This window comes from Euprymna scolopes, chromosome 13, assembly GCF_053919585.1.
Source record: "Euprymna scolopes isolate OS-2025 chromosome 13, ASM5391958v1, whole genome shotgun sequence".
Lineage (NCBI taxonomy): Eukaryota > Metazoa > Mollusca > Cephalopoda > Sepiida > Sepiolidae > Euprymna > Euprymna scolopes.
In genome coordinates this window covers 42,900,262-42,919,743 of record NC_136494.1, presented here as the reverse complement: position 1 = coordinate 42,919,743, position 19,482 = coordinate 42,900,262, and the positions used below count along the sequence as shown (strand labels likewise).

The following is a 19,482-nucleotide window of genomic DNA, read 5'->3' as shown; positions in this document are numbered from 1 at the left end:
AAAACAAAATAGAGAGAAAAAGAAGAGAGAAAAAAAAATATATATATATACATATATACATACATATATATATATATATATATATATACATATACATACATATATATGATATGGAGAAGAAAAGAAAAAAGAAATAAATGGTTATAATAAAGAGAATAAAAACTAGAAGGAAAAGGAAAGAATAATGAGATATAGTTAAATAGGGAAAGAGAGAAAGTAAGAATTTGACAGTATATAGAAAAAGAAAAAGAAAAAAACCTGCGTGTCAACCAATTTATGAACAATTATACAATTCAGTAATGAAACATATTATTACAAATACAAACAGAAGATACAATCCAAGCGTCAGAAATGAACGTGTCAAAAAAGGCAGTGAATGTATTCGGCTAGCATATTTATCCTCTTACATACGTCCACGAGTAAAATCAACGCAATTCAAACATACGTCTACCATTAATTATGCCCTTTATGCTAAATGATATAAGTTTAAAGTTTTCGCGTTTTTATTAGATAAATATATGAATAAAAGAATAAAATAATGATAAAACAATATTAAAATTATTATTAATAACAATAAACATAATAGTGATAATAATAATAATAATAATAATAATAATAATAATAATAATAATAATAAAAACAGAATAAAATTAATATTTATTATCTTTTTAATATAACATATTTAGCCATAAGAGGGGATTAAATAAATTAAATAGGTCCAATAATTATAAATAAAAAACTACTAATATTTATGTATATAAAAAAAGAATACAATACAAATATATATATATATACACACACACACATATATATACCCAAATATACACACACATACACACACATATATATATATACATATATATATATATATATATATACATATACATTCATTGAACTTTTGAATAGTCAAGTCGCTGCCTGATGATATCTGTTGTTTGATTGAAACAAGTGGCTATTTGTAGCAGCGGGATGTGAGCATGTTTATATAACAATAAACAAGTATATATATATATATATATATTGCCATTAATTATATTAAGAATATATATATATATATATATAAATATATATATATATATATATATGTGCTAGAAATTTTTATCCTAAATGCTGCACAATTTTGCATTGTGTTTATATATATATATATATATATATATATATATATATATATATATATATATATATATATATAGTAAGTTATACAATATATATGGCGATTAAGCTACACTGAATATTTTGCGTTTCATCCACTCTAGGATTCTTCAGGCTTACGTAAGCCTGAAGAATCCTAGAGTGGATAAACGTGGAATATTCAGTGTAGCTTAATCGCCATATATATTTTATAAATTACTAACTAGCTCTACCTACGTATTGAGCACTGTTGAAGTAAATACTTAAAATTGACGCATAAATTTATACTTTCATATATTAATTTATGTGAGCAAATGAAGTACCTATTTACAATGCCTCCCCACGGGACAGAGTTAGACACCAGGGTCGTTTTTTAACGTGGAGAAAAGGTACAAAAATAAAAATTTTCTCATTCGTGAAGGATTTCTCCTCCACTGAAAGAGAACGAGAAATGGAAATGCCGCATCTGAAAAACAGATCTTACACTTTGATCTTGGCCAAAAGGCCAAGCAAGTAGTAGTATACATATATATATACATATACATATACATACATATACATATATATATGCATATACCTATATATATACATATATATATATGTATACATATATATATATACATATATATACACACGTATATATACATGTGTATACATATATATATATATACATATATATATATATATATATATATATATATATATATATATATGTGTGTGTATAGATAGATAGATAGATAGATAGATAGATCCCTGTTCTAGAAATTTTCATCCTAAATGCTACACAATATTTTCACAATGTAATATCTATAATATAAAGCTGAACGTCTGTGTGTGTCTGGTCACGAAAAGGCTCCTATATGGTTGACTATTATAGAAAACTGATCACATATAATGATAGAAGATGTATCGAGACACAGGAATGGGTATGTTTGATCTGGCATAATGATGATTTATTAAAATTGTGGGGTCTGTGTATGCGCCTGGTCCACAAAGTATGGAAATAAAAAAGCAAAAAATTTAAAAAAATGTTTACAAGTGTTTTTGATATAGATGTATATAATAATACTTTGATAAGTATGTTTTAACTTAAATAGGGATGGTATAATAAAATTGTGGGGTCTGCGTTCGCGCCTGGCCTCCATAGAATGGAAATAGGCACAAACTTTAATAAAGACTTTTCATATCTATCTGCGTAAGTATACTTTGAGAATTATGTTTCAGTTTGAAGAAATATGGTATAATATAATTATGGGGTGTTCGTTCGTGCTTGACCTCCATAGAATATAAATATGTCACAAAGTTTAACAAGGTTTTATAATATAGATCCACAGAATATTGTGATAAGTGTTTCAGTGTGAACAGGTATGGTATAATAAATTATGGGGTTTATCTATTTTATTTTTACTTTCATCATATTTTGCTTTGGTTTTGATACCCCCAAATTCGAAGCTATCTCTTTACAACCCTTCCTTTTCATAACGTATCATACTTTCATAAATCAGAATGCATTTTCTGTAGGCTGTTTTTGAACCCAATCAACGATGGATACTTTTGCTAGTATATATATATGTATGTATATATATATATATATATATACTAGCAAAAGTATCCATCGTTATATATATATATATACTAGCAAAAGTATCCATCGTTGATTGGGTTCAAAAACAGCCTACAGAATATATATATATATATATATACATACATACATATATATATATATATGTATATATATATATATATATATATATATATATGTACGTATATATATAAAAGAGTGACCCTCTGTGTGTGTGCAGAATGGTTTCTACAAAACTCCTCTCTCAATTTTTGGTCTGCAGACTTGATACTTGATATGTAAAGTAATTGAAACTTGTGGAATTAATTCAAGAATAGCTGTAAAGGGGTAAAAATTGAAAAGTAATTAAACTTTGCATGAGTTGACTAACCCTATTACTTCTGCACATGAATGAATATATATTTATATATTAAAGTCGCTTAATCTTAAATGATTTCTTATCCAATGATTAAAGTTTGAGCACTAAATGTTTTGGTTATTCTAGCTGATGGCACTCAAGTCATTGGTTTTCACTTTTGAAATCACTATTGGGTACAATATAATAATCAATAGAGAATTGACTCTATTATAACAAATGCGAAATCTGCATGAATTAGAATATATTTAAGCATATTTTTTGAACGGGACTGGCGGAGAGGGGGGACTACTATATATAGTAGTCCCCACCCCCACTCGAGAAGATTTGCTCTATAATAATAAATATGAAATCCACATTAACTGGAATATCATATTAAAGCATATATTATGACCAGGCAACGCCATGTGCCCTGCTAGTGCACACACACACACACACAGATATACATATATATATATATATATATATATATATATATATATATATATATATATATATATAAATATATATAATGGGTATGACACTAATTGTCAACACCCATAACAAAATATACAAGTAAAAACTAGTAAAATGAAATTAATGCATTGTAATTTTTTACTTTATATTGAAGAGGAAAGATCAGGTTTAAATCACATATAAACATTCTTTATTTTACATTAAATAAAATGGACAAAAATTGATTTGAACGTCACAAAATAATTAAAACATAGAAAAATGAGAAAATAACAAACTTCTCGGCCTAATATTTGTGGGCAATATGAACTAGAACAAATACATTGAGGACATTGCGAAGGCTGCTGCAAAGAAAGTGGGTTCCCTCTATCAAGCTAGAAGCCTACTCACATCTGAGAGTATCCTGTAACTCTACAAGGCCACCATTCATCGATGCATGGAGTATTGTTGCCACATCTGGGCTGGTGCATCTACTATGAGCCTCTCCCTCTTGAATAGGGTCCAAAAAAGGGTCCCTAAACTAATAGGTCCCACTAGGCTCCAACCTCTGTCCCATAGCTGCAATATTGCATACCTGTGCCTGTTTTACAAATATTTTAATGAAATGTGCTCTGGTGGACTCATTGCACTTGGGCCCCCTTAATGTACATATCTCTGATAACCCGCTTAGCAACAAAATCGCACCCCTTCACTGTCGAGGTCCCTAAATATCAGAAAGTTTTCTACTCTAATAGCTTCTTCTCTAGAACGGCTAGACTTTTGAATTCCCTTTCTGCTGCCCGAACTGTACTGATATGCAGAAGTTCAAATGAAACATAAACCAACATCTTAATCTTTCTTAGACATAGTCCTAATTAGTAGCCCCTTACATCCAAGTTCCAATATGTCTTGTTTGGGGTGAAGGTGAGTACAAAAAAAAATAGTGTCAGTTATTTGGTTTAGACATTATATTTTTATTCTGACAAAAGAAACAGGTAATGCTATGATTTTTATCAGTGAATTGCGAACAAATTACTATCATCAGTCTTCCATAAAAAAATTATTCATATTTGATTTCTAAATATATTTTTTAATTATTCACTATTCAAAAAAACTTTAATTACTGACAGTAAGATTGTTTGTTTTAAGAGTAAATCTGACACATTATTTTTTCAAAAATCTTGAAAAGTTTAATCATTAAAAAAGAAGAAATAATTTCAGAAATCTTTTGAAATTACACAGGTAAAAACTGCCAGATGTAAATAATAAATTTTTTTTTTTAATTTTGTAAAACTTAAATAATTTTAATATATTTTCCAAGTTTGTTTTTTTCTGAAAAATTGAGAAAAATCATATAAATCAACAACGAAATCCAAAATTAGATATATGTTTCATTATTCCAGTATATTTTTATATGTAAAAAACTAAGATGTGAATCACCCTTCGACTCCCTCCCGCCAACATTTCTGATAAGATCGCATTGGGTGGGTGGGGGGAATATGAGAATTTTCGTTTTTTATATTATTTTATTTCAGTTTATATACAGTTCAGCTTTTTTAAAAATAATTCTGTAAAAAATTAACGAAATTGATTAATTATTTGATATTTGAGAGAATTTTAAAAATCGCATTGTTTTCATTGTTTATATCCAAATATGTAGAAACACCATGCAGTTCCATTTTTCTTGTTTTTAACTTTTCTGGGATTTTTTAAAAAATTCACTGGTTTTACAAAGAGTAAAAAAATATGATATATTTTAGAACCTTTCTTCTTGCAAATACTGTAAAACTTACAATTTTATTTTACAAATTTTTCTGTTTATTATTTGTTATGGGGGCAGAAAATTCCGCCTTTATTAGTGTCATACATACATACATACATACATACATACATAATGATTGAAACGTCTTGTCAGACGAGTGCCAATCCCTCAGTCCATGAGCCCAAAAATGAATTTTTTTTAGTCCTACCGGTGAATTCACACGCTCAAGCAGGCATGACACTGAAGATGGTCATTGAGATCAATTATTACATGCTTCCAGCATTTCAAGCCTCCACGCGTTACAACTTTTCCATCACCACAAGACCACATTTATAGACAAATGCCTAAGGGAGTATCTATACACAGATGATGTTACAGAGTCTTAGCTTTGTACGACAGCTAAGTCTCTCTTTCAGTTCAAAATGTTGAGATCCAGCAACAAGCAAGAGCAAGATAGCCAGCAACAAATTAAACTGCAGACCAGCTTAATGTGGGTACTGGTCTCCCGCTTTATGGTTTTTTAAATCGGAGATTTGCTTCTCCTAGAAAGGTTGCCTTCACCACGGCTTACAGGAGTCCTCTCCACCCCAACACACACATATATATGCACAAACAAACACGTACATACATACATACATACATACATACATACATACATACATACATACATACATACATACATACATATTATTTAACTAATTATGTTCTTTTCATATTTTCTTTACATTTTATAGCTACAACGCCAGCACCAACAAGTAAGTACATAATTATATTAATAAGATTTAAAGAAGGAAGTCACTGTGTTATATATTCCTTAATGAGTACTATGTTTTATATTTCGGGGTCCGAGTGAAGATGTTCTCTTGATCTTTTCCTAGGAGCCCATATATTCAAGAAGAAAAAGATTACAATTTTAATTTAAAATATATTTCATTCGCTATTTTTTTTAGCTAAGGGTCACTTTTGACTGAACTAAATCCACAAGGATTTTTAGTTCCCCCATCACTTCTAAATTTGTATGATACTCTAGTTACACAAAGATTCTTGTAGCAACTTAAATTTTACTTCAAATTAATCTGATGTCACATAGTTTGTCCTTGTTAATAATATTATATAATCCATTGCATCTAGAAAATCATCTCCACACATTACCACTACCATGTGAAACAATTAAACTAAAGAAAATTTATGGATTAATATCTGTAGGTAATGCTACCATTTATGTTGTCCATATTATTAGGTTGGTGCAAAAATAATGTTGTTTTTTTTATGTTTAACTATATATATAAAACCGACATTATTTTTATAATATATTATTAATATTATATTGCTACTGATGTCAGGGGAGATCTTTACTTGTCAATGACAAATTTTATAATGAGTATGCACACATCATTTTATTCAATAGCCTTCTAAATCTTCAACTTTCTAGAAAGCACTGAATAATCTTCCCTATTTAAGAACTTTATTCATTCATTACTACTAACTTGCCAGGAGTGGTTCAACATATTAAAAACTAACAGATGTTAGCGATTATGAACTGTGGCTATTTACAACATTCATTTCTGTACTATTTATGGTGTCTTATTAGATAATTGGTTTCATTTCACTATTATGCTGAATTTTATTCATGCATAGTTTCTACGATATGCATAATTGTGAAGAATTTAAGATGAAAAAGTTCTAGCCACTAGCATGCTGTGTGTAAATATGCATAATATATGCATGTTATATATGTATAATATATGCATGTTATATATGTATAATATATGCATGTTATATATGTATAATATATGCATGTTATATATGTATAATATATGCATGTTATATATGTATAATATATGCATGTTATATATGTATAATATATGCATGTTATATATGTATAATATATGCATGTTACATATGTATAATATATGCATGTTATATATGTATAATATATGCATGTTACATATGTATAATATATGCATGTTATATATGTATAATATATGCATGTTACATATGTATAATATATGCATGTTATATATGTATAATATATGCATGTTATATATGTATAATATATGCATGTTATATATGTATAATATATGCATGTTATATATGTATAATATATGCATGTTATATATGTATAATATATGCATGTTATATATGTATAATATATGCATGTTACATATGTATAATATATGCATGTTACATATGTATAATATATGCATGTTATATATGTATAATATATGCATGTTATATATGTATAATATATGCATGTTACATATGTATAATATATGCGTGTTATATATGTATAATATATGCATGTTATATATGTATAATATATGCATGTTATATATGTATAATATATGCATGTTATATATGTATAATATATGCATGTTATATATGTATAATATATGCATGTTATATATGTATAATATATGCATGTTACATATGTATAATATATGCATGTTATATATGTATAATATATGCATGTTATATATGTATAATATATGCATGTTATATATGTATAATATATGCATGTTACATATGTATAATATATGCATGTTATATATGTATAATATATGCATGTTATATATGTATAATATATGCATGTTATATATGTATAATATATGCATGTTATATATGTATAATATATGCATGTTATATATGTATAATATATGCATGTTATATATGTATAATATATGCATGTTACATATGTATAATATATGCATGTTATATATGTATAATATATGCATGTTATATATGTATAATATATGCATGTTATATATGTATAATATATGCATGTTACATATGTATAATATATGCATGTTATATATGTATAATATATGCATGTTATATATGTATAATATATGCATGTTATATATGTATAATATATGCATGTTGTGTTAAGGAAATTTTGAATTTAAATTTGTGTTTTATTTTACACTTCCATTTTGTGTTACATTGTTTGACATAGTAGAGAATAGAGAAGCAGTCATATATGAAGGATAGGATGAATGCCCTGTTTGTAGGGTATACAGAATTAATATAATGCAACAATCTGTGCATACACATCTGTTGAAATCAGGCCGTATTCATACGTGTATATAAGAATGCACGTGTTACATTGTTAAGTCCACATGTAGCCATGTTGAAAACCTAATCTAGATGTGCATCTTAAGAAAAAAGTTTGAGGTTGAAAACAAACACCATTGATAAGTCAGACAACTGGCCAAAAAGAGGAAGAATGTGTCAAGTGCTGTCTATCATAAGCTCTGATCAGGTATTCAGCTTGTATAACAGATGACCTAATTGCGCAAATCAGAAATAAAGTTAAATATTTGTTCTAATCAGTGCTCAGTTGACAAATCAAGTACAACTTCAGAATATCCTTAACCATGACTTTTTGCAGCTGCTGTTGTTATCATTGTCACTTAGAACTGCTGCTGCTACTACACGACTATTCTATTCATTTTATGAATAAAACATTTGGTTAAATTTATGAGTAATAAAATGTTTGGACTGTTCATTTACATACAAGACTTTTATTTTTAACAGCATCTATACATATTTCTTACTAAGACATTTTAAAATACAACCAAAATATCTACATTTATTATGAATAAAACTTGTTGCAATTTCCATTACATAAATATGCAATGGCATAGATGCTCTTGTCATCTGTGCTGCTCATTGCTTGATTCAATATGCAAATATTTCCAAAAGGTTTTATTGTAAATTTCTTTTTTCACTGGCTGAGAGGAGTCTCCTATCATGGCCACTTGATTCTTGCTTTACATCTGCCAACTGACTTAACTGTTGACTATTTCAAAATTCTACTCTCCTACTATTTAATCATAATCAACCAATCAGAAAATTTGGAATCTTTTAGTCCTTCACTATCAACCAATCAGTACACTGCTTGTTCGAATTCTTCTTCTTTTAATAAAAATATATTAGAATATGTATCGATATTGCATATAAAGCTGGAAATAAAATAAAATGGATGGATTTTGTAATTTTTTCTCCAACTTTTGAAATACCAATGTTTATATCAACATTATTTCATCCTTGCTTCTACAATTCCCATTTCTAAAAATTTTGTAATCGTATAATGATATTATGCAAATCATATATGCATCGAAGTGGTTTCAACTGTCTTTATATTAATTCATAAAATTTTGAATCATTTTGATGAGGCTATCTGTTTCAAGAATAGTAAAACTCTCAGAAATTTAAATAAAAGTTTTTTAAACGTTTTCTCTAATAACTGCAAAATACACGTTAACATGGCTAGATATCCTCAAAGTCTTACAATTTTGGGTCAAAATGTTTGCTTGGATTATGTTAATTTTCATCTATTCACAAACGTTCACCATCTTTTATTTTGTCTACTTTTTCTTTGTATTATGACTTGAGCGCATATTTTGCATAAACCTCCACTGATGAAGGAATGCCATCGAGTTTTGCAATTCTGCAATACTGATGTGATCAGATAGTTTAAGATCAGCAATGAAACACATGATGTAGTTTTGGAAAATTTCTATTTTCTGATGTAATTTTATAGTTCAGTCGACACATTCAAGCCTGTATAAGACAAAAGGAAGAGCATATGTGTTATAGATTTTCGCTTTGACTTTGTATGTTAAGGTGGTTTTGTTTCTTGTGAAGGCAGTCCAACTTAAACCAATTCTGTGATCTACAGCTGCTTGCTTGATGCTATATGAAAGCAGCTTGTGCCCAAGATAAACAAACTTTGTATTTTGTTCGATTTGTTATCCGTTGATGTTGATGTTAAGAGGAGTTTGTTTTTATCAGAGATCATGACTTTAGTCTGTGACATGTTAATAGAAAGCTCAACTTCACAAGATTATCGAGAAATAACTGCAACACAGAACTAACATTATTGCTTACAGCTATGTCACCTGATCAGATTAAAAAAATGACAACCTTTAAAAAAAAACAGAGCTACATTATAGTTCTGTTTTCCAAACAACTGGTGCCATAATGACGGAGAATAGAAGTACCAAAGGGACATCATCTTGCTTCACACTCTTGATGGTTCTGATTAAGCATGATATGCTTATATCAGTTTTAAGTTCGGAAGTCGAATAAACATTTTCAATATTCTATTTATTCAGATTTGTTTCTTTCAAAAGCTTCTGAAGAGATGGAAGCTTTAGTAAAATCAATAAAGGCAATATTATTAAATTCTATAGACTTTTTATGTGATCTAAGGCAATAATTTGCTCTATAGTACTTCTCCCTGGTTGCTATTCAGCTTTAGAAATTGGGAATGATGTATAAAAGTCGCTTTTGATATGTTCTACCACGACTGTGACAAACAATTTATAAACATTTCTTAAAACAATAATGGCTTGATAATTTCCACAGTTCAAAGAACTGATCGATCAGTACAACAATCAATGCATTTTATAAAGCTTGCAATTCATTAGTAGTTGAAAGAATCAGGTTGAACAATTTCAGAAGAAGTGCTTCTCCAGCAGATTTAATGAACTCAGTGTGAGTAAATTATCAAGCCAGAGAGGGGTTCAGTTGAGTATAGCTTTTCATAAAATTGCACTCACCATTCCAAATTCTTTCAAGGACTTTGCTGTGTTTATTCTTAAATCCATAGTTTATGTTTCTTGGATTTGCTTTTAGTCTAGAAATATACTGTCGTATAATGATTGAGTCTGGCTTTTTATCTGTTTAAAATATTTTGTCTCTTTTTTATGATCTTCTTCGATTCTCTTGCTATCTTTTATTCTTTGGAAAAACATCTTTTGTCTTTTCTTATTTTATGTTTGTTCTCAATAGTTTTGTATGGTTTAGTATCCAGGAGATAAAAGCTTAACTGCAGGAACAACTTCATTTGATGAATCTCTGATAGTTTTAGTGGTCCTTTCACCAAGCAAATCTGGAGTTGAAACTTCAGAAAGAGGAGAAAAACAGTTTTGAAGCTTGAGTTGAAAGACATCTTTGATGTGTTGTTTTCTTTTAAGTAGTAAGGTTGCATCTTTGGGTTCCAGATTGTTTTTATGGCCATGTAAAGGAGAGTCTTGCTCTTGTTTATGTAAGTTTCTGGTCAGATATGTCTGGTTTGCTAATGCTATAAAGAACCGTTTGCTGAAGTCTGGGTTAGCAGGTTAAAATAATTTTTGGTCCTTCCATCAAGAAATATCCAAGTGAAGAGTCTCTTCTTTTAAAACAAGGCGATTCTGATGCAGAATTATGTAAAACTTTTGCCCCAAATCTTTGTATTTCCAATGCTGTGTTTCCCAATAATTCCAGCGACAAAAACATGATTTCATTTTAGTGTTTTATCTGGAATTTCTTAGATTTGGTCATAAGTGTAACTTTATTCAATTTATATTTAATTCATCAATGTCATTTAATTAAATATATCTTTAGAAGAGGTATAGTGTCCTTCATCATTATTACTAAATGCCGATTTTTCATTTTATAGAGACTGTATTTTACAAATTTTTAGCATTAGATAAAATATTAAACTAAAATAAAAATAGGATAATTTTTTTTAGTATAAAACAAAAACAAATTCATTATGGTTCTTTCAAAATTTCTATCAAATTTTTTATTTATGATTTTAGCAATACCAACAACACCAAAACCATCAACTGAAACAGGTCAGCCATTTTAAAATAGTTTTAAGAATATAATTCTTCAATTCTACAACTCTATAAATTATTGTAATCCTTTAATTTCATTTCAATGTATTTTAATCATTTCAGCTTCTTTATGTATAAAACAAGATGGCATGGCTGATTCTTCCTTGGTGAGAAACTGGGATATTGATGTGTCCAGTAATGAAGAACATAAAGCTGCTATCCGACCAGGTGGGAAAGGATGGACACCTGAATCTGGAGATAAGAAAAAGACAGTCAGCATCTTTGTGGGTGATGCTCTCATTTATGGAGCCCAGTTGAATCTGCCAAAATCACGATGTATAGCAGGATATGATGTTCACCTCAGTGGAGGTGGACGAGGAAATGTTCATAGACTTAAGGTATGTGGGGTGGGAATCAGAGTTTATTGAATTTTTCTTAACTGTAATTTGATATTTGAATTATATATATTTTTATAATGTATTGACATCAATATAAGCATTATTTTCTATCCATAGAATAATGGATCAAGTGACATGACAATCATTCCATTTGGTACAACAGCAGATACAGTCAAAATCCACTTTATTCCTAAGAAAAATTGTAAGATACTGGTCACTGTTTCCATTATTGGATGTTTTCAATCAGTATGTAAGTATTTAAATTATTTCTATTTAAAAGATTCATTTTTTTTATATTTTCATTCAAATATAAATATTCATAATTTAAAATACAACTTTCATTACAGTAAACATAAAAATGAAAAAAATTGCTAGCAAAGTTTTATAAACAAGATCCTATTCCTTATCTGGAGAATACTTTAACAAATAATTGCTAATATAAAATATTTTTAAAACATAACTAAAATGGACTGAAAGAAAAATGAATAAAGTTTTCTTCTAATTTATGTGTTTTATATTTTCTTATGTTTTTAGCCACAACTCCACCTCCACCAAGTAAGTATACAACTTGATTATAGTATGCAAAACGTTTGAGTACATGTTTCAATACATGTTAAGTAAGAAGTTGTGTTTCTATGCACACTGCAAATAATATTTTATTATGATATTTTGTAAATAAGTTGCAGTTCATTCTTCTAATAAGCAAGTAATTTTATTTTTATTTATTACATGATATTATTCAGATGTTGCCATCGTTTTTGCTGCTGAGTAAGATTGTACAAAACAATTATTACTTTGATATTAATGTCCATAAGCTACCAAAAATATTATATACGAGGCATGCAAACATCTTTTTTTCTCTCAATCACATTCTACAAAACGTTTATTGAATTAATGTTAGCATGCACAAACCCTCAGAAATATTGTACATAAAGCAGACAAACAACCAAATAGTTTTGTACAAAGGCAAACATAATATGTTTTAGTAAAATTTTTAATATAAAATCTTGGTTCTTATCAAAATGAGCGGAAGTGTTTGTGACTATTGCAGTACTAAACCTCAAATTTAAAAAAATTAATCTGGCATCTTATTACATTTTCACCCCAAACAAGGCACATTGTCACTTTGGTGTAGGGGGCTACTATCAGGGGCAACAACTACTGGGGTATTATGTTGGGATTTGGGAAGCAAGATATCGGTTCACGTTACACTTGAACTTCTGCATGTCAGTACAGTTGGGGAAGCAGGGACTAGGAATGGAATTCCAGAGTCTAGCGGTTCTGGGGAAGAAACTACTGGAGTAGAAAGATCTTTTACATCTAGGGATCTCTACTGTGTGGGGGTGGGATTTAGCTGCCTGTCGGGTTTGTCGAGGGTGTCTACGTCGTGGGGGCACAGGTGCCTGCAGTTCGCCAGAGCATTCACCATTAAAATACTTGTAGAACAGGCAGAGGTATGCAACATTTCGTCGATGAGACAGAGGCTGAAGCTTAGATGCCAGTTCAGGGCCTATCAGATTGGCAACTCTCTTTTGAACCTTGTCTAGGAGCGAGAGACTAGCAGCAGATGCACCAGCCCAAATGTGACAACAATACTCCATACATGGGCGAATGGTGACCTTATAGAGGTACAGGATACTTTCGGGTGTTAATAGTTTTCTAGCATGGTAGAGAGAGCCCACCTTCTTCACAGCGGCCCTGGCAATGCTTTCAATGTAATTGTTCCAACTCATGTTTCCTGTGAATGTTAGGCCAAGCAGTTTGAAAGATGTACTCTCAGAAAAAGAGTCACTCGCCATTGCTATTCGTGGCAGAGAAGGTTTCTTGTAATTATTGAAGGAAACCAGTTTAGTCTTGGCAGCATTGAATGTGACCATCCATTTTTGTCCTCATTCCACTACAGATTGGAGGTCATCCTCTAGTGTTTTTGCCATTTCTTTAGATATGTGTTCATTTGTTTTCCTGTCATGCCTGTTATAGAGTGTGGTATCATCAACATATATATCCATCTCAGAGGCAATTTTGTTGGGGGGGGTCATTAATGAATATTAGGAACAATAGTCCAAGGATAGACCCTTGAGGCACTCCCGCATTTATATCATGTTGTTTAGATGTACGACCGTCGAGGACAACCTGGATTTTTCTCTTATCTAAGAAGGATTTAATTATGTTAAGTATTCTTCCAGTGATACCTTATGATTTAATTTTCCTGAGGAGACCCTCATGCCATACCCTGTCAAAAGCCTTAGATATATCTAGAGCTATCGCTATGCCTTCCCCCGCTTTGTCCAGTGAATGGTATATATGTTCAGAAATTACAGTGAGGATGTCTGCTGTGGAACGGGCTTGTCTAAATCCATATTGTTTGTCAGTCAGATGTTTAGCATCTGTAAGGTGATGGACTAGAGCATGGTTAATTATGGTCTCAAATATTTTGGCGAAAAGTGGGAGGAGGCTAATGGGGCGATAATTTGATGGGCCAGTTCTTTCACCAGAATTCTTGAATACTGGTACGACAGAAGCAGTTTTCCAACGGCCCGGAAAGCAAGATTCGTTAAGGCATTTATTGTAGAGTTTAGAGAGAACTGGAGCTACTTCGGCTGACCACTTTTTTAATAGCACAGCTGGGATGAGATCGGGTCCACATGCTTTTGAAGTGTCAAGATTTTTTATGATAGCATGCACCTGAGCAGGGGTGATTTTTGGATCGTCTAGCATGGCGTCTGTCTGCAAAGTAAAGTCAGGTAGGGGGTGGTTGGAAGGGTCCAGTGTGGAGTTTGAGGCAAACTGACTGGTAAGCATATTAGCCTTCTTGGTTGCTGAGCAAACAACCTCGTGATTGTTGGTTAGTGGGGGAATTGTTGATTGCCCATTATTTACTACACTGTTGTAGATTTTCCAGAAGTCACGAGTTCCTAGTTTTTGTGCTTTGATACGTTTTTTAGTCGTTTCAGTAAACTCTCTCTTAGCTGTCGCTATTTCTTTCTTAACGTTACTTCTAGCTTCTATATACTTCTGTCTGTTTGAACTGGACTTATGGCAGTTAAATCTGCGGTATGCATGCTGCCTTTGAGCAATGGCAGTTGCGCAAGTAGAAGTAAACCATTAGGGAGAATGGGGCTTGCTATAAAATTTCCGCATGGGAACATGTGCTTCAATTGCCGTTTTGAACCATTCAGTGGTCTTATTTGCGCACTGTTCAGAAGGAAGAGAAAAAATATTTCCCCATGGGGCATCTCTGATAAGATTTCTGATGGCATCCCAGTCAGCCTTTTTATAATATCTCGTTGTTTTGAGCACTGGCTCTTCAGTTTTGGGTCTAAAGTTTAGGGCAATTTCGACTATTATCACTGCATGATCAGCGTTCCCGAGTGGGCTGTCAGCATTTGTTATACAATCATTGGGAACTGTGGTCAGAAACAGATCTAAAAGTGATGTGTGTTGTTCTAGCTGGTCAAGGAAACGGGTTGGAAACGTAACCATTTGTGATAGGGAGTAAGATATAGCGAAGCTATGTGTTGCGCTGCCCGCTGCATCTGTGTAAGTAGAGAATCCAAGCCAATTTTTAGTGGTGGACATTAAAGTCACCAAATACATGTACTTGTGTACTAGTGTTGAGGGAGAGTGCTGTGTCTATGCTGTCAGAGACTTTGTTTATTATGGTGCAGTCCTAGGTCGAAGGAGAGCGGTAGAGAAAATAAAATTAGCTAATGTTATGTTGCATGTTTAGTCTAAAGCACATAAAGGCTTGATCGTCCGATTCTAGTTTTGTTTCTCTAGTCAGGGGGAGGGTGTTACGAATGTAGACTTCAAGTCCGTGCATATGTCTGTCAGAGTCCTTACGGCAGAGTGGGGGATAGCCAGGAACGTTAAATTAGTTAGAGGGGATGGAGGAGTTTAGGTTAGTCTCACTTAGTGGTAAGATATCCGGGGTAGTTGTTAGGAGAAATGCTTCAACATCAGCTAAATTAGTTCTAAGCCCACGGATGTTCGTGAATGCAAGCCTCAAGGGAGGGGGCAAGTTGGATTTGTTTGTCCCTAAGCCTGGTTTAAGCTTATTTTTTTTATTGTACTGTTATTTTTTTAAAGAGTTTCAGTTAGGTAAGGGGGAGCTGAACAAGAGGTTATGCAGAGTATTAGACATAAGTAGACCATCAGCTGACCTTTCTTCAACTAGGACTGTGATTGTAAAGAAATAGCAAAGAGGTTGAAACAGACATTGTTCATCTGCTTAAGAAGAAAATAGTAAAGAGTTGTTTTAAAAAGGCGAAATGGATCACACTATTTTACCGTTTTCATCCTGAATCTTCATTATCATTTCACTATTGATTAAATAGTTTGTTGTTAATTTCTTATCACTATTACTTGCTATAGATTTACTAATAAAAAGCATAAATATTTTTCTCCAAATAATCCAATGAAATAAGATCTACACTTTTTTTAGTTTTGACCTCAAAGTTTAGCTCAGCCTTAATGTTTACTACATTACCAAAACATTTCTTTACAAACAATTTCTTTTAACTTTATTCACAATGTTTTATTGAGATTTTGAACAAAATAGATGTACAGTAAAAGAGCTGAGTTCAAATCCATGTTAATCTGCAACACAAATACTTTATATTCTCCACTTTCCCAGGTGAATTATTCATTCCAAAAACATAACTTTTTTATCCATAGTTTCTTCTAAATAAAACAAAATGTTCTGCATGAAATATAACGATCATTGCAGTTAAAATCTGTTGTGGTTGTTCGTACCTAAAAATTGCAAATGAAACCTTTTTAATCTCAGGTGAGAAGTTCAAAACATGATTCTGTACGTTGTTTACTTATTGATTATGAATAAACATTTTCTGCAAACGAATGATGCAAGAAGTATTCATTTTTACATCACAAATATTCATTTTGTAACAGTATCTCCTTGCATTTTTTATTAATTTATTTTAACATCTCTATAATAATTAATATAGCCTAGAATATTTTATATTAATTATTACAGAGTGAATATTTAAAATTAAAATTTTGTTATCAAAGGCAATGAACACAGGATTCTGACTTCTTATTAATTAATCTACCTGCATACTTTTATATACACTGCATTTTTATTTATATTTCAGCAACAACAATTAAACCTTCAACAGAAACAGGTAGACTTATTATTATCATTTATAAAATTATCTTAAATATTTTCACTTAAAATATTCAAACATATATAATTTTTATATTCTAAAAAGAAATAATTATAATTCTGATTATAATAAAACATTACATCTTACTTTTGTTTCAGCTTCTCTTTGTATAAAACAAGATGGCCTTGCTGATTCTTCTTTGATAAGAAACTGGGATATTGATGTGTCCAGTAATGAAGAAGAGAAAGGTGCTATCCGACCAGGTGGGAAAGGATGGACACCTGAAGCTGGAGATAAGAAAAAGACAGTCAGTTTCTTTGTTGGTGATGCTCTCATTTATGGGGCTAATGTGAGGTTGCTAAAATCAAAATGTGTTGGAAGTTATGATGTATTCCTTAGTGGAGGAGGACATGCTCAGAGACATAAGGTAATGGTGCTAACATTCAGTTATTCTTGATTATCTTTTAAGGAATGTATATGGGTTCCATTAATCAAATATAACTTTTAGTTAATTTTGTTTAGGTTTTATTTTTGGTTCTTCTTTTCATAAGTTCACTTTCTTTTCTCGCCCCCCCCCTCCTTAACTGTTTAATAACAATCCATATTCCCATTCCTATTTGTCTGATATGTAAGTAACTTTGATTTGATTGCATGTATGATATGTGAACTGTAAACAAGGAAATATATACATATGAAAGAAACTATAAAGACGAAAAGAGAATTTTTTATGTGAATGCAAATGTGCAATGCATTGTGGTTAATTATTTGGGAAAATATTTGTAATTTCATGTTGAAGAAAGCTCATGAGATAAAAAGAAAGTTTATCCACAAAAGAAAAGTGTCAAAGTTGAATGAAGAACATATTAAGCCAGAGTTTAAAGACCAAATATTTGCCTACCAAATCCACTACAAGAAGTGTGGAAGAACAATGGAAGACACTAAAGAGTTCATTGTTTGAGGTAACAGATTAGACTTGTGGATGAACGAAAGGTCCCTACGGCATTGGGTGACATGGTGATGAAATGAGAAAGTTGAGAAGTGTATCAATGGAAAGTTGAAATATAGGAGTTAGTAGATAAAAAATTTAGTGAATAAAGATGTGTATCTTGAGGTAAATTGGAAGCAAGAAGATCAATATAAAAATCCAAGAACAAAGCTTAGAAAAATATACTACAAAGAGATTACCAAAAGAATGAAGTATTAAATAGCAAAGATAATATCTATATTGTTGGAGAGACGTGTCTCTGAAATGACAATGGAGTTCTAACAACTAGAGAGATGTTTGAAACTGCCACTGTGAGAAATTGTTGAATTCTGAGTTTCTATGAAACTGTGAAAACCTAGTAGTGGTAGAAGCATAAGAATTAACCAAAAGAAATGTCATGGGAAGCTGTAAGATGAAGAAGAGTAAAGCTGCAGGGCCCTCAAGTGTTGTTGCGGAAATGTCGAAGGCTGCAGGTGAAACATACTAAAATAATAAATCATATCATAAGAGAAGAGGTTATTTAGCACAATTTTGAACTGTTAAATTGTGAACTGTTAAATTTTGAACTGTTAAATTGTGAACTGTTAAATTGTGAACTGTTAAATTTTGAACTGTTAAATTGTGAACTGTTAAATCTTGAACTGTTAAATTGTGAACTGTTAAATTGTGAACTGTTAAATCTTGAACTGTTAAATTGTGAACTGTTAAATTGTGAACTGTTAAATTGTGAACTGTTAAATTGTGAACTGTTATATTGTGAACTGTAACAAGGGCAAAGAAGAAGTACTAGCTTAGATTTAATCCTGAAAGTGTTGAGAGAATTGTGAAGCAAATAAGTCATCAGATAAGCAAAATAACACTGCTGTTATATTTATCCTGAAATAAATGCAAGACAAGTACCATGATGATGATGATGATGACGACGACGACGACGGCAGCAGCAGCAGCAATAAACTGTACTTTGCTTTTGTGAATCTGAAGAAAGCTTTTGACCAAGATGTTTGTATAAAGTGCAGGCAAATGAGTGGGCAATGAAAGTTGTTCAAATAATGTACAGGCATGCTCAAAATAATTAAACCAATGCTTACAAATACCACACAAAT

At 30.9% G+C, this 19,482-nt stretch overlaps 1 protein-coding gene across 1 annotated transcript in view; it reads left to right on the top strand.

Annotated features, from left to right (window-relative positions):
* LOC145292233 (uncharacterized) overlaps nt 1-19,482 on the top strand; it is an 80,682-nt gene that overhangs the window by 48,840 nt on the left and 12,360 nt on the right. Inside the window, exons 28-34 of the mRNA XM_080138556.1 lie at nt 5,997-6,017; nt 11,853-11,888; nt 11,994-12,268; nt 12,386-12,518; nt 12,803-12,823; nt 17,383-17,412; nt 17,553-17,821. Coding sequence (XP_079994682.1) covers nt 5,997-6,017; nt 11,853-11,888; nt 11,994-12,268; nt 12,386-12,518; nt 12,803-12,823; nt 17,383-17,412; nt 17,553-17,821 — 785 coding nt within the window. The remainder of the gene's footprint in view (nt 1-5,996; nt 6,018-11,852; nt 11,889-11,993; nt 12,269-12,385; nt 12,519-12,802; nt 12,824-17,382; nt 17,413-17,552; nt 17,822-19,482) is intronic.